General features: G+C 45.6%; 1 protein-coding gene across 1 annotated transcript in view; it reads right to left on the reverse strand.

Moving 5' to 3' along the window:
- Window positions 1-3,648: 3,648 nt before the first annotated feature.
- The window catches only part of LOC141104740 (uncharacterized), a 28,577-nt gene continuing 14,805 nt past the window's right edge, over window positions 3,649-17,420 (reverse strand). The window contains exons 9-10 of the mRNA XM_073594444.1: window positions 14,630-14,634; window positions 3,649-6,015 (exon numbers count right to left, since the gene is read on the reverse strand). Of these exons, the coding sequence (XP_073450545.1) occupies window positions 4,912-6,015; window positions 14,630-14,634 (1,109 nt within the window). The 3' untranslated portion in view covers window positions 3,649-4,911. The remainder of the gene's footprint in view (window positions 6,016-14,629; window positions 14,635-17,420) is intronic.

Raw genomic sequence — 17,420 nt, forward strand, 5'->3', positions numbered from 1 at the left:
ATCACTTCCTGTCTGTACATCATTTCCTGTCTTTGCGTTTCACTGACAATAAGTGAGATCGCCACCCTGTGTTGAATATAAATACCACCATCTATGTTACGTTCCATCATTTTGCCCTCTGGCTTGTGGTCCGTCCATTCTTCTATTAGGTTATATCGATGATTACACACACACAAATTATACATGAAAATCTTTATATACATTTATGTTTGTTTTTTTTATTTACAATGTTTTAATTTGATTACTCATATACAGAGGACTCAGTTATACGTAGAGGGTTCTTTACTGTTACTGTAAGAGCAGCAAGGATGTGGAATTTCCTTCCACAGTCGGTGGTCTCAGCGAGGGGCATTGATGGTTTCAAGAAACTATTAGATAAGCACCTGAATGACCGCAACATACAGGGATATACAATGTAATACTGACATATAATCACACATATAGGTTGGACTTGATGGGCTTGTGTCTTTTTTCAACCTCACCTACTATGTAACTATGTAATTTCATATCATGCCCTTTCCTAGTAAATGTACACATGTGACATCGCTGTACTTGATTCTTGTATTCTCTATTTCATGGATGATCCATCCTCTTATAATTATGAAAAGAGATTAAACTTCCTCTCCCTCAAGATGAAATAGCTCTCCTCCACCATCCACACTACATTCTCCAACAGCTCTCCTCCACCATCAACACTACATTCTCCGACAGATCTCCTCCACCATCCACACTACATTCTCCGACAGATCTCCTCCACCATCCACACTACATTCTCCGACAGATCTCCTCCACCATCTACACTCCATTCTCTGACAGATCTCCTCCACCATCCACACTACATTCTCCGACAGCTCTCCACCATCTACACTACATTCTCCGACAGCTCTCCTCCACCATCCACACTACATTCTCCGACAGCTCTCCTCCACCATCCACACTACATTCTCCGACAGCTCTCCTCCCACCATCCACACTACATTCTCCGACAGATCTCCTCCACCATCCACACTACATTCTCCGACAGCTCTCCTCCACCATCCACACTACATTCTCAAACAGCTCTCCAACCACCATCCACACTACATTCTCTGACAGATCTCCTCCACCATCCACACTACATTCTCCGACAGATCTCCTCCACCATCTACACTACATTCTCCGACAGCTCTCCTCCACCATCCACACTACATTCTCCGACAGCTCTCCTCCACCATCCACACTACATTCTCCGACAGCTCTCCTCCCACCATCCACACTACATTCTCCGACAGATCTCCTCCACCATCCACACTACATTCTCCGACAGATCTCCTCCACCATCCACACTACATTCTCCGACAGATCTCCTCCACCATCTACACTACATTCTCCGACAGATCTCCTCCACCATCCACACTACATTCTCAAACAGCTCTCCAACCACCATCCACACTACATTCTCAAACAGCTCTCCTCCACCATCCACACTACATTCTCCGACAGCTCTCCTCCACCATCCACACTACATTCTCCAACAGCTCTCCTCCCACCATCCACACTACATTCTCTGACAGCTCTCTTCCACCATCCACACTACATTCTCTGACAGCTCTCTTCCACCATCCACACTACATTCTCTGACAGCTCTCTTCCACCATCCACACTACATTCTCCGACAGCTCTCCTCCACCATCCACACTACATTTTCCGATAGATCTCCTCCCACCATCCACACTACATTCTCCGACAGCTCTCCTCCACCATCCACACTACATTCTCCGACAGATCTCCTCCACCATCCACACTACATTCTCCGACAGCTCTCCTCCCACCATCCACACTACATTCTCTGACAGATCTCCTCCACCATCCACACTACATTCTCCTACAGATCTCCTCCACCATCCACACTACATTCTCCGACAGCTCTCCTCCACCATCCACACTACATTCTCTGACAGATCTCCTCCACCATCCACACTACATTCTCCGACAGATCTCCTCCACCATCCACACTACATTCTCCGACAGCTCTCCTCCCCCATCCACACTACATTCTCCGACATCTCTCCTCCATCATCCACACTACATTCTCCGACAGATCTCCTCCCACCAACCACACTACATTCTCCGACAGATCTCCTCCCACCAACCACACTACATTCTCCGACAGATCTCCTCCCACCATCCACACTACATTCTCCGACAGATCTCCTCCCACCATCCACACTACATTCTCCGACAGATCTCCTCCCACCATCCACACTACATTCTCCGACAGATCTCCTCCCACCATCCACACTGCATTCTCCCACAGATCTCCTTCACCATCCACACTACATTCTCCGACAGATCTCCTCCCACCATCCACACTGCATTCTCCCACAGATCTCCTTCACCATCCACACTACATTCTCCGACAGCTCTACTCCCACCATCCACACTACATTCTCTGACCGCTCTCCCCCACCATCCACACTACATTCTCAGACAGCTCTCCTCCACCATCCACACTACATTCACCGACAGCTCTCCTCCACCATCAACACCACATTCTCCGACAGATCTCCTCCACCATCCACACTACATTCTCCGACAGATCTCCTCCACCATCCACACTACATTCTCCGACAGATCTCCTCCACCATCTACACTCCATTCTCTGACAGATCTCCTCCACCATCCACACTACATTCTCCGACAGCTCTGCCCCACCATCCACACTACATTCTCCGACAGATCTCCTCCACCATCCACACTACATTCTCCGACAGTTCTCCTCCACCATCCACACTACATTCTCCGACAGCTCTCTTCCTCAACGATCACCTCAGAATCATGATAATTTGTTAAAAGAAAGGAGGCTCAGAACAAAACATTAAAAAGTACAGAGTGTTCTTGTTTATTTTATAAGATTAGAATAATTGATGAACACACAATGATAGATATGCATGGACCATACCACCTTCTGTAGTAAGGTGAAAATATTGCAATGATGTGAAAGAGCCAAAAGCCATCTATAAAAGGACCATTGGTGAAGGACCAATCCTGACTGCATAGTGTAGGGCAATGTATTTTTACATTGATCCTTTCTGTAGAATATAAACATAACGGGCAGACCGGGGCTCCAGTTATTGTTCCTTCATATTCTTGTCCATGTATTTCCACCATGGATTATTTACTGCCCGTGTATTGGTACGGCTGTCTTTGTAGAGTCATGATTGTCCATTTTGATCCCCCATGTATTGCGATACTGGGCCATGTATTAGCACACTTTTGTTCTATGGTGTCGTTTGTGTGAGCGTGGGACCAACTCAGCCTTGTTGGTTTGGAGGACCATACCAATATAATTTAAGCTCTGTAGACCTTTTTATTTCAAACCGCACACCTAAAAAATTCCAATATTTTTACCAAACCCCCAACTTACTGTAGGTCGTATAGTCCACCTTTTTGGGTTTGTTTTCCAGGTAAAGAGAGAGGACTTACGGGACTTACGTATGCATTCGTATTTGTGCATAAGCAAAGGAGGGTGGGGCATTTTAACTTTTTTTCACCAGGACTAGGGATGGCAGAGATCACTTTTATCAGTGGCGGGGACATTAAAAGGGACATTTTTATTTAATTACATTTTAGTGTAAATATGAGATCTGAGACCACCCCCCCACCCCCCCCCCCCCGCTGATCTCATATTTAAGACTTCTTGTCGTGCTTTTTTTCTATTAGGGGGATGTTTACTTTCCTTGTAATAGGAATAAAAGTGACACAATTTTTTTTTTTAAGAACAGTGTAAAAATAAAAAAGTAAAAAAAGAAAAAAAAGAGAAAACATTTTAATGTCCCGCCGAGCTCGCGTGAAAAAGCAAACGCATACGTGAGCAGCGCTCGCACATGAAAAAGGTGTTCAAACCACACATGTGAGGTATCACCACGATCGTTAGAGCGAGAGCAATAATTCTAGCCCTAGACCTCTTCTGTAACTCAAAACATGCAACCTGTAGAATTACTTAAATGTCGCCTATGATTTTTCATGTCCAGAGTGCGATTTTTAAGGGTAAAAGTTTGTCGCCATTCCATGAGCGGGCAAAATTTTGGAGCGTCACATGTTGGGTATCAATTTACTCGGCGTAACATTATCATTCACAATATATAAAAAAAATGGGCTAACTTTACTGTTGTCTTATTTTTTTAATTAAAAAAAGTGTATTTTTTTTCCAAAAAAAAGTGCGCTTGTAAGACCGCTGCGCAAATATGGGGGTTCTAAGTAAATTTCTAGCAAAAAACCTGATTTTAACACCAAATCTCAAAATGAGGAAGTGGTTAAAGTGCAACAATAAATATGAAAAATTCATTTAAAATACAATGCCGGGGCATCCCCTTAGTCTGCCTGTAAAGTGGCGCATATAAAGCATGTATAGAACCTGCTGCAGCAAAAATGTCAAATCCCATTTAAAATGGCTCACGGTTACAATTTCCAGCACCCGGCTATTGAAAAAATAAAGAAAAAAAATGGCGTTTCCCCCTAGTCCATACCAGACCCTTATCTGAGCATGCAGCCTGGCAGGTCAGGAAAGAGGGGGCCCTCCATCCTTAACCATACCAGGTCACATGCTCTCAACATGGGGGTTGAGTGCTTTGGGGCAGGGGGCCTGGACTGTGGTTGTGGGGGTCTGCTGGGGGGGGGGTCTCATCGGAATCTGGAAGACCCCTTTAACAAGGGGCCCCCCCAAGATCCTGCCCCCCTATGTGAATGGCTAGGAAGTATATTGTACCCCTACTCTTTCACCAAAAAAAAGTAAAAAAAACCCTTTATTAAAAATAAAAAAAAACAATGTCCCCCCGATGCAGATCCATCGTAAATCACGACGCCCGTGTGACTTCTTTGGTGTATACGAAGTCCTCTTTTGTCGGTTAAACATTTCCCGCACACTCGATATCAAAAAGGATGCTCACCTGTGTGTATTTTCTGGTGTAAAAGAAGGTGATCAACCCTAGGAAAGCCTTTCCCGCACACTGAACATGAAAAAGGACGCTCCCCGGTATGAATTCTCTGGTGCCTCAGAAGGCTCCCTTTCAAAGTGAAACATTTCCCGCACTCTGGACATGAAAAAGGATGCTCACCCGTGTGAACTCTCTGGTGTCTAAGTAGTTTTCCTTTATCAATGAAACATTTCCCGCACTCTGAACATGAAAAAGGACGCTCACCCGTGTGAATTCTCTGGTGTATAAGAAGTTTGCCTTTATCAGTGAAACTCTTCCCGCACTCTGTGCATATATGAGGAAGCTCATCTGTGTGACTTCTTCGGTGTCTAAGAAGTCCTCTTTTGCTAGTAAAACATTTCCCGCACACTGAACATGAAAAAGGACGCTCCCCTGTGTGTATTCTCTGGTGTATAATAAGTCCGCTGTTCTCAGCGAAACATTTCCCGCACTCTGAACATGAAAAAGGACGCTCCCCTGTGTGTGTTTTCTGGTGTAGAAGAAGTCCGCTGTTCTCAGCGAAACATTTCCCGCACTCTGAACAAGAAAAAGGACGCTCACCCCTGTGCCATCTCTGGTGCTTAAGAAGGTGATGAACCCTAAGAAAGCATTTCCCACACTCTGAACAAGTAAAAGGACGCTCACTGGTGTGACCTCTTTGGTGTTTACTAAGGTCTTCTTTCAGAGCGAAACATTTCCCACACTCTGAACATGAATAAGGACGCTCACCGGTATGAACTGACTGGTGTCTACGAAGGTTCTTTTTCGTAGTGAAACTTTTCCCGCACTCGGAACATGAAAAAGGATGCTCACCCGTGTGACTTTTCTGGTGTCCAAGAAGATGTCCTTTACCAATGAAACATTTCCCACACTCTGAACACGAAAAAGGAAGCTCACCAGTGTGAATTCTCTGGTGTGTACGAAGAATTCCCATCCTAGTGAAACATTTCCCACACTCTGAACATGAAAAAGGACGCTCTCCTGTGTGACTCCTTAGGTGTCTAACAAGTGTTATTTTGGCAGAGAAGCATTTCCCGCACTCTGAACATGGATAAGAACGCTTACCCGTGGGACCCCTGTCATATAAAGAAGACACCTTGGGATTGGATGGATGTGTTGAGTGATCTGCACTGTGAGATCTTAGATGGACATCTGAAGTCATAGTATGGGATTTATCAGAAGGTTCCTCGGGATTAGAAGGACCCATTGATCTTAGATGGACATCTGAGGTCATAGTATGGGATAGATGGACATCTGAGGTCATAGTATGGAATGGATAAAAAGATTCCTCAGGATTAGAAGGATCCATTGATCTTAGATGAACATCTGAAGTCATAGTATGGGATTTATCAGAAGATTCCTCAGGATTAGAAGGACCCATTGATCTTAGATGGACATCTGAAGTCATAGTATGGAATTGATAAGGAGATTCCTCAGGATTAGAAGGATCCATTGATCCCTCCAGATGGTAAGGTCTGTGATGTGCGGTTGGAGTAATGGGATCTTCTCCTGGAGAACATTGTTTGATGTCATCATCTTCTGCCTTGAAATCTGGAGATAAAATTGGGACTCCCTTCAAAGTTTTCAGAACAAAACGTCCATCTGTAAGAAAACAATTTTTGAATAAAAAATTTCAAGTCTTCCATTCAGGAGTCAGATACAGCCAATCTGGAAAGTATTCACAGCGCTTCACTTTTTCCACATTTTGTTATGTTATAGCCCTTTTCAAAAAAGTATTAAATTCCTTATTTTCCTCAAAATTCTACAAACAATACCCCATAATGACAACATGAAAGAAGTTTGTTTGCAATCTTTGCAAATTTGTTAAAAATAAAAAAAATTTAAAAAAATCCCATGTACATAAGTATCACAGCCTTTGACATGACACTCAAAATTGAGCTCAGGTGTATCCTGTTTCCACTGATCATCCTTGAGATGTTTCTACAACTTGACTGGAGTCCACCTGTGGTAAATTCAGTTGATTAGACATGATTTGGAAAGGCACACACCTGTCTATATAAAAGGTTCCACAGGTAACAGTGCATGTCAGAGCACAAACCAAGCCATGAAGTCCAAGGAATTGTCTGTAGACCTCCGAGACAGGATTGAATGGAGGCACAGATCTGGGGAAGGGTACAGAAATTTTTTTGTAGCATTGAAGGTCTGAATGAACACAGTGGCCTCCATCATCCATAAATGTAAGAAGTTTGGAAGCACCAGGATTAGAGATGAGCTGAACACCTCCCTATACGGTTCGCAGCAGAACTCCCAAACAGGAGAAATGTTCTAACCTAACCTAACCATTGAAGTCTATGGGAGCCAAACTGGAAAAATCAAAAGTGCCCATTTTGAAGGCAATTAATTGGCCATAAAAGGGGAATGGGGGTCTGGGTACTGCCTTGAGGGACAAAAAAGGACGAATGTTTTTTCAGGAGCGGTGATTTTAATTATGCTTAAAGAGCAACAATAAATATGAAAAATTCCTTTAAGTACAGTGCCTGGGGGAGTCCCCTTAGTCTGCCTGTAAAGTGGCGCATATGTAGCATGTATAGTACCTGCTGCAGCAAAAATGACATTTCTAAGAAAAAAAAAAGACAGAGTCAAATCCCATTTAAAATGACTCGCGGATAGAAATGCCAACACCCGGCTATTGAATAAATAAATAAAAAAATGGCATGGGGTCGCCCCCAATCCACACCTGGCCCTTATCCGGGTATGCAGCCTGGCAGTTCAGGAAAGGTGGTGCAAGCAAGGCCCCCCAAATCATACCAGGCCAAATGCCCTCAACATGGGGGGGGGGGGTTGGTGCTTTGGGGCGGGGCTCTGCTACATTGGGGGACATTGTTTTTTTTATTTTAATAAAGGAATTGTTAACATATGTGTGTGTTTTTTTTTTTACACTTTTTTAGTGAATGGGTAGGGGTACTATGTATATGGGGGAGGGCCAGGATCTGGGGGCCCCCTTGTTAAAGGGAGCTTCAAGTTTTCGATAAGCCTCCTGCACGCAGACCCCCATAACCACAGCCCAGGGTTGTGGGGAAGAGGCCCTTGTCCCCATCAAGAAATCACCCGCATGTTGAGGGCATGTGGCCTTGTATGGTTCAGGAGGGGGGGGGGGGGCGCTCGCTCGTCCCCCCCTTACCTGGCCTGACAGGCTGCGTCCTCAGATAAAGGTCTGGCACGCCATTTTTTAAACTATTTTCCATCGCCGGCAATGGTATTTTATTGCCGCAATTTTTCTCATTTTTCTTTCTTTATAAATGTCAGTTTTGCTGCAGCAGGTTCTATACATGGTACAGATGTGCCACTTTAACTTACATATAAGCCTTCAAAATGAGAACTTTTGATTTTTCAAGTTCAGGTCCCATAGACTTTAATAGAATTTGCGGCTCGGGTCTAAACTTTTTACATATTCGGGAGTTCTGGTGCGAACCGAACCAGGGGGTGTTCAGCTCATCACTATTACAGAGCAAGGTGGGGTGCCAGCTTTACAAACAGCCTATTTCCAGCAACACAGTTGAGTTGCCTGGCTTTGGTCAGCAGAGATTTGGTATCCTTAGTAATGGAGGAGGTCCGCTAGTAGAGGGGCTCCTATTTAAATGATAAGTTAGTATTATAACTATTATTATAATATTTATTGATATCATGATCAGGAGGGTACCACTGTGTGGGGGACACAAATCTAACACAAGGCATGTACTGTATCTTTCCCAGTGCATTCAATTTGTAGGCATGGATGAAGATGGATCATAAAGCTGGAGATGAAGAACTTGGGAAAATTTGTCTCAGCCCAACAATGTAAATACATATTTTTTACTCATATAGTTAAATAAAAATGGGAATTGTTTCTGCATTTAGTATTAATTACGTACCTGTATCTATAAGTAGAAAAGGTTCCTCCTGTTTACTTTCCATAATCATCTCCCTCTCCTCCATAGACTGCTGATCTCCACTCACCAACCTCTCTTCTTCTTCCTCTTTAACCTCAAATTTGATGTCTTTCTGTTCTTCACCCTAAACCCCAAAGATGATAGAACACATTTAGAAAAAGGAACAAGAAATTACATAGAAGGGTTCTAGAGTTTCAAGTTCTTGTTTCCGCAGTCCCATCTACCTGGTCATTCTCTTTATAGTTGTGATGTTCTTGTGTGGAATCTTGGGAATACAGAGGACCTCTCTCCACCGTAGTCTTCTGATCTCCACTCACCAACTTCTCTTCTTCTTCCTCCTTAAAGCGGGGGTTCACCCACACCGCCCAAAAAAAAAAATATTAAAAGCCAGCAGCTACAAATACTGCAGCTGCTGACTTTTAATACATTGCCACTTACCTGTCCCGGGGTCCAGCGATGTCGGCAGGGGACGCCGAGAACCCGCTCGGTTCTCGGCAGCTGCCGCCGCCATCCTAGGTGAGGGAATCAGGAAGTGAAGCGTTGCGGCTTCACTTCCCGGTTCCCTACTGCGCATGCGCGAGTTGCGCTGCGCGTCCCTAGTGGTCCCCGCTCTCTGCTGGGAGCTGTGTGTTCCCAGCAGACAGTGCGGTCGGGACAGGAAGACGCATAGACTCCCATGGGAGTCTATGCCGGAAGTAGGTGCAAATACCTGTCTTTGACAGGTATCTGCACCCCCCTCCCCCCTGAAAGGTGCCAAATGTGACACCGGAGGGGGGGGGGGTTCCGAAAAGCGGAAGTTCCATTTTTGTGTGGAACTCCGCTTTAAGCTCAACTTTGATGTCTTTCCGTTCTTCACCCTAAACCCCAAAGATGATGGAATGAATTTAGAAAAAGGAAATTACAAGAATGTCTACTTAAAATTATTTTTGGCCAGTCCCATCTACCTGATCATTCTCCTTATAACGGTGATCTTGATGGGTTGAATCCCGATAACTAATAGGACCTCTCTCGTCTGTAGACTGCTGATCTCCACTCTCCAACATTTCTTCTTCTTCCTCTTTAGCTGTGATATCCTTTGGTTCTTCACCCTACATCCCAAAGAGAGAGAACATTTAAGTATCAAGAGATTGCATAGAAGAATGTCCTCTCATAGAACTAATTTTGAGTTATTTTTGCCCAGTCCCATCTACCTGATCATTCTCTCTAGAGTTCTGATGTTCCTGGGTGGAATTTTGGAAACACAGAGGACCTCTCTCCTCCATAGACTGCTGATCTCCACTCACCAACATCTCTTCTTCTTCCTCTTTGACCTCAACTTTGGGGTTTAGGGTGAAGAACTGAAAGACATCAAAGATGACAGACTATACTTATTCAAAGGAAAAAGATTACATGGAAGAATGTCTTGTCAGAGCTTGTTTTTTTAGGTCTACATGCTCAGATTCCCCTACCTGATGATGGTGTGGGATGGTGTGATCTACCTGTGTGGAATCCCAGGAATACAGAGGACGGGGACATCTCTCTGGTGGGTTCCCATTACTGGATCCATCTGTAGGAAACACACACACTGACTAAATACATTGTTTCTATGTGTTTATCAGATGATGGGGGATCTAGGTGGACCCTCCGTACTGCTCTCTCCTTTATAATAAAGTCTCCTCTTACCCGGTGATGTGAGGGGCGGCTGATTGTCCATCATGACGTCCTTGTAGGGATCCTTGTACTCCCACTCCTCACGCTGGATTAATGGCTTCAAAAAACATTGAAAAGACTTGTTTAAGCAATAGAAAAAAATAAATAAATAGAAAACCTCCATATACAGAATCCAATACCCACAATTGACTTAGAGCAGCCGTTATTAAATGGTGGACCGCGGTCCAAACACAGACTGAGCGACGCTACTGTCTGGACCGTCAGTCCGCCAGTCTTACGTGCCAGATCACTGCTGCTCAGCAGTCAATGCAACCAATGACGTTGCGTGTGCGCCCCACCTCACTATCTCTCCTGGCTCTCACTCCCTGCCTGTCCTCAAGGCATGGTGTGACGCCACGTGTGCGCTCCCCCCCCTTCAGAAAGGTTCTCAGTGCAGCTCCCCCCCCCTGCAGCTCCCTACCTCTGCCGGCTCCCGCTCCCTGCCTGTCCTCGAGGTATGGTGTGTGTACTTCATAGAGATGTACAGGGGCAAGCTGATGGGCACATATTATCTTAAGGGAGGACTCTGATGGGGACACCTGATGTAAGGTGGCATTATGATGGGAATACCTAATGGAAGATGGCACTTTAATGGGGAAACCTGTTGAAAAGGGTCACTCTGATGGGGACACATTATGTTAAGGGGGCACTCTATTGGGGACACATTATGTTAAGGGGGAACTCTGATGGGGACATCTGATGTAAAGGGGCATTCTGATGGGGACATCTTATGTAAAGGGGAACTCTGATGGGGATATATTTTGTTAAGGGGCACTCTGAAGGGGACATCTGATGTAGGGTGGCACTGTGATGGGGACACCTAATGTAAAGGGGCACTGTGATGGGGAAACCTGATGTGATGGGGACACATGGTATAAAGGGGCACTCTGATGGGGACATATTTTGTTAAGGGGCACTCTGATGGGGAAACCTGATGTGATGGGGACACCTGACGTAAGGGGGCACTCTGATGGGGACACCTGATGTAAAGCGGCACTCTGATGGGGACATCTGATGTAAAGGGGCACTCTGATGGGGATGCATTATCTTAAGGGGGCACTCTGATGGGAATACCTGATGTAAGGTGGCACTGTAATGGGGACACCTGATGTAAAGAGGCACTATGATGGGGACATCTGATGTAAAGGGGAAAACCTTATGTAAAAGAGCACTCTGATGTACAAACCCTATGTAAGGGGGCACACTGATGGGAGACACCCTATGTAAGGGGGCCTTCTGATGGGGACACCCTATGTAAGGGGGCACATTGATGGGAGACACCCTATGTAAGGGGGCCTTCTGATGGGGACACCCTATGTAAGGGGGCCCTCTGATGGGGACACCCTATGTAAGGGGGCACATTGATGGGAGACACCCTATGTAAGGGGGCCTTCTGATGCAAAAACCTGATGTAAGGGGACACTCTGATGGGAATACCTGATGTAAGGGGGCACTCTGATGGGAACACATTACTCAAGGGGGCACTCTGATGACACCCTTGGCCTCTGTGATTCTGCATTATCCTGGTTCTCCTCCTACCTATCTCAGCGCACTTTCAGTGTCACTTACAACTTCATCTTCTCCGCTCCTCTTCCTCTTTCTGTTGGGGTACCCCAAGGCTCCGTCCTTGGGCCTCTCCTATTCTCACTCTATACCTCTTCCCTGGGCCAGTTGATAACCTCCCATGGCTTCCAATACCACCTCTATGCCGATGACACACAGATCTATCTCTCCACTCCTCAACTCACCCCCACTATCTCCTCACGGATCTCAAACTTACTGAATGACATATCGGTATGGATGTCACACCACTTCCTCAAACTTAATCTTTCTAAAACTGAGCTTGTTATATTTCCTCCTTCACAGTCCCCCTCCTGTGACTTCACCATTAATATCAACAACACAACCATTGGTCCCTCCACACATGCCAGGGTCCTGGGTGTAATCCTTGACTCTGACATCTCCTTCAGCCCCCATATCCAATCACTGGCTAAATCCTGCCGCCTTAACCTCCGCAACATCTCCAGAATTCGACCCTTCCTGACTAATGACACCACAAAGCAACTTATTCACTCCTTGATTATTTCCCGCCTCGACTACTGCAACTCTTTCCTTAATGGCCTACCCTTAAGCAGGCTCCTCCCCCCTTCAGTCTATTATGAATGCTGCTGCTAGACTAATACACCTCACTAATCGATCCGTGACTGCCGCTCCTCTCTGGCAATCCCTTCACTGGCCTCCCCTACCCCACCGTATAAAATTCAAAATGCTAACCATAACATACAAGGCCATTCACAACATCTCCCCCATCTACATCACCAACCTCATCTGTAGATATCGCCCAAATCGCCCCCTCCGCTCCTCCCAGGACCTCCTGCTCTCTAGCTCCATTGTTACCTCCTCCCATGCTCGCCTTCAGGACTTCTCCAGAGCCTCTCCCATCCTCTGGAATTCCCTGCCCCAGTATGTCCGATCAGCCCCTACCCTGTCCACCTTTAGGAGATTCCTGAAAACTCATTTATTCAGGGAAGCCTATCCCACACCCACATAACAACTGTCCCCGAGCCACCCCCATCAAATCATTCTTTTCAGCTATTACCTTTTGTACCCCCACCCTCCCCCTTTAGAATGTAAGCTCTACGAGCCGGGCCCTCCTGTACCTTTTGTATTGAACTGTACTGTAATTGTGTTGTCCCCCTTATACATTGTAAAGTGCTGAGTAAACTGTTGGCGCTACATAAATCTCGTATAACAATAATAATAATAATAATGTGAGGGGGCACTCTGATGGGAACACATTACTCAAGGGGGCACTCTGATAGGGACACCTGATATAATGGGGTACTCTAACGGTGGCAACTGATTTATGGGGGTAATCACTAATAGGGACATTTACAGAGTATTACCAGAGTGTGCGAAGGAAACAGTAACAAAAGTGCCAGAGAGCGTGGCTTGCGCCAAAAAATGGAAAGTAGATGCCTTCAATCTACATAATACAGACTTGAGATTCGGACCACAGCCGGAAAAAAGTTTTAGTGACCAGATGGACTTCTGTGAATTTTAATTCAATACCCCTGAGCAAAAACCCCAATACATTATGGTCCAAATTGATCCAGCTGGGAAAAAAAAAATCCTTTCTTATCTTCCAAAAACTTTTGGATATTCCCTGGATCATTCATCTCTGATGTTATTACCTACAGAAACAATTGAGTACTTCCCGCCATACTTCTCTTTATTTGCACTAACAGACAATTTTTCAGGACAAGCTTTCGGGGTGTGTCCCCCTTCTTCAAGGTCCATAATAGGACGACTACAATCACCTCAAACATGTTATCACCTACAACTCTAAAATGTTAATATCCTGTAAATGTTATATAACAATAAAAACTATAAATGTTAATATCCAGTTATATTTTTGCATTTAGGAAAGCATCCAACTACTTTTTAAAACAATCTACCGGGGTGCCCAGTACTAGTTCCTGAAGGAGTCCATTCCGTATTTCAACAGCTCTTATTGTGAAGAAGCCTTTCCGTATGTGGAGGTTAGCTCTCTTTTCCTCCAGACGTAAAGAGTGCCCCCTATTCCTTTTACGGGGGGGTTACTGGGTGTAAAATAAGATCTTATTACCTCTGCTGCTATTTCTAGTAACGTCTCCTCTCTACTTCCTCCTTGACTCACTTCTCACCCGGAACTTCCTATTTATACTCTTCCTGTCTGTACCTGACATCACTTCCTGTCCTGACATCACTTCCTGTCTCTACCTGACATCACTTCCTGTCTTTGCGTTCCATTAAATGAGATCGCCACCTTGTTTTGAATATAAATATCGCAGTCTACATTGTGTTCCGTCATTCTGCCCTCTGCCTTGTGACCCCGTCCGTTCTTCTTTTAAGTTATATTAATGATTACACTCACAGATTATACATGAAAATGTTTATATAAATATATGAATTTTTTTGCAATGTTTTAATTTGATTACCTTTTTATATATATATATATATATATATATATATATATATATATATATATATATATATATATATATATATATGTGTGTGTATATATATATATATATATATATATAGTATCATGACCTTTCCTAGTAAATGTACACATGTGACATCGCTGTAGATGATACTTGTACGTTTCCTCTATTTCAGGGGTCTCCAAACTTTTCAAACAAAGGGCCAGTTTATTGTCCTTCAGACTTTAGGAGGGCCAGATTGTGGCCAGCGGGGGGACAGAAAATGTCCTGGGCTTGGCATGAGTGAGAATAAATATGGCCTCAGGGTTGGTGGTCAATAGGAGGAGGAATAGTGCCCCTATCAATAGAAGAAATAGCATCCCATCATTGGTATCGGTGGAAGAAATAGTGCCCCATTGTTGGTGTCAGTGGGAGGAATAGTGCCCCAAGGGCCGGGTAAAGGCTAGCAAAGGGCCACATCTGGCCCTCGGGCCGCAGTTTGGGGACCTCTGCTCTATTTCGTGGATGATCCAACCTCCTATTATTATGAAAAGGGATGAAACTTCCTCTTCCTCCAGATGAAATAGCTCTTTCTCCATTGCCCACACTACATTCGATCTCGTTCAAATTTTTAATTTGTGAAGGAAGGTTAAGTACAGTAAATAATTAGCATGTCAATTACGGAGTGTCTTGAGATGATGAGTAGAGTTGGGCGAACAGTTGGAGCCGAGCAAAAGTTTGCGTTCCCGTTCGGCGAACACCTGAATTTGCGTGATATACAGTGCATTCTAAACTCTGATTGGGCCCAAAGGATGAGTCATCAGCTGTCAATGGGCTTCCCCGTTCAATGAATAACAAAAAGTGGGGAAAAAAATGGCGTAGGGGTCCCCCCCATAGCCCTTTGGGTCTAGTATGGATTTTATAGAGGAACCCCATGCCAACATTTTTTAAAACAATGGCGTGAGGTCCCCTGCCAAAATCTATACCAGTCCCTAAGGTCTGGTAGGGATTTTGAAGTAACCACCACACCAAAATGTTTTTTAAAAATGGTGCAGGTTCCCCTCCAAAATCCATGCCAGACCCTTATCCGAGCATGAAGCCTGGCAGGACAGGAAAATGGGGGGGGGGGGGGGGGTGGCAGCAACGAGTAAACAGCACAGCCCGAACATCCCGTTTGCCCGTTCGGCAATCACCTGAATTTGTGGGGCGCTCGGCAGGATGTTTGCCTACTAGGGGTGCAACGGATCAAAAAACTCACGGTTCGGATCGTTCCTCGGATCAGGAGTCACGGTTCGGATCATTTTTGGGTCAACAAAAAAAAAATCTCCCCCACTGTAATATCCACAATCTCCCTATTGGCAGAGTATTGGTGGGTATTGGCGGGTATATTGGCAGGGTATTGGCGGGTATATTGACAGGGTATTGGCGGGTAAATTGGCAGGGTATTGGGTATATTGGCAGAGTATTGGCGGGTATATTGGCAGAGTATTGGCAGGGTATGGAAGAGTATTGGCAGGGTATGGCAGACTATTGGCAGGGTATTGTCAGGGCATTGCCGAGTATTGTCAGGGCATTGCCGAGTATTGTCAGGGCATTGCAGAGTATTGACAGGGCATTGCAGCAGGGTATTGCAGAGTATTGGCAGTGTATTGCAGCAGGGCATTGCAGAGTATTGGCAGGGCATTGCAGAGTATTGGCAGGGCATTGCAGAGTATTCGCAGGGCATTGCAGAGTATTGGCAGGGCATTGCAGAGTATTGGCACTGCTGCCATCCGATATCTCCCCTCCAATGAACAGATCAGTAAACAGAGGGGAGAGAGGAACCGGCGTCATGACATGACGCCGGTTTGTTACAAGTGATCGCTCCATCATTCGACGGAGCGATCACGTGCTAAACGGCCGCCGGGTGTACCAAGATGGCCGTCGCTCCGGAGCTAGGCCAAAGCCGCGGCCTTTCCTATGGCCGAGGCCACAGAGCGCTCCGCGGATCGCGGGTGTCCCGTACGGGTTAACCTCCGCGGATCAGATCACGGATAGATGACGATCCGTTGCACCCCTATTGCCTACCGCGTGCTAAACAGTGCATTCAAAGCCCTAGCTGGGCAAAGCTTTGCCCAATCAGGGCACAGTGAAGAGCTGGTTGATAAGGAGCAGGCCGGGAGTCCTTAACAACACATGAGTCATCAGCTGTCAATGGGCTTTCCCGCTGACAGCTCAATGAAAATAAAAACATTGCCAGCAATAGAATAAGTGAAAAAAAAAACGGCGTGCCACCCCCCCCCCACAAAATCTATACCAGACCCTGGCTGCATGCTCGGATAAGGGTCTGGTATGGATTTTGAAGGGGATGGACAAAATCTACACCCCCCAAAATCCATACCAGACCCTTATCCGAGCATGCAGCCTGGCAGGACAGGAAAGGGGGGGGTATGGGGGTTGGGTGAGCTAATGGGTGAGTACCAGGGTGCCAAGTTTGGTGTCTGTGGCCCCAAGGGTTCAGGAGATACGGCCACCCAAAGAGAACCAACCGGCACTTGAAAGCTTCCTTGCGGGGAACGTGGCAGTAATGTGTCAGACCTCTAGCCGGGCTCTGTTGCCACCTTGTCAATATGTATATTGCATTGGTCAGTATTTCCGGATCAATAGGTCCTTGGAACTCCAAGCTTGGTAGGAAAGGTCTCATTAATGGCCCCTAGATGTCCCTCAAATTTGGTGTCACCGCCATTTATGGTTCGGTAGCAGTGCCCCCTTCCTGAACCATACCAGGCCACATGCCCTCAACATGGGCGGTGCTTTGGGACAGGGAGGCTCTGCCCTCCCCCGCCCACCCCAAAGCCCCTTGTCAATGGGTCAAGGTGCAGAACCGGAAATTAAGTAATCGTATGACGATATAGCGGTCCCATTACTGCCCCAACATGTTT

This window comes from Aquarana catesbeiana, linkage group LG08 (genome assembly GCF_042186555.1).
Source record: "Aquarana catesbeiana isolate 2022-GZ linkage group LG08, ASM4218655v1, whole genome shotgun sequence".
Classification (NCBI taxonomy): domain Eukaryota; kingdom Metazoa; phylum Chordata; class Amphibia; order Anura; family Ranidae; genus Aquarana; species Aquarana catesbeiana.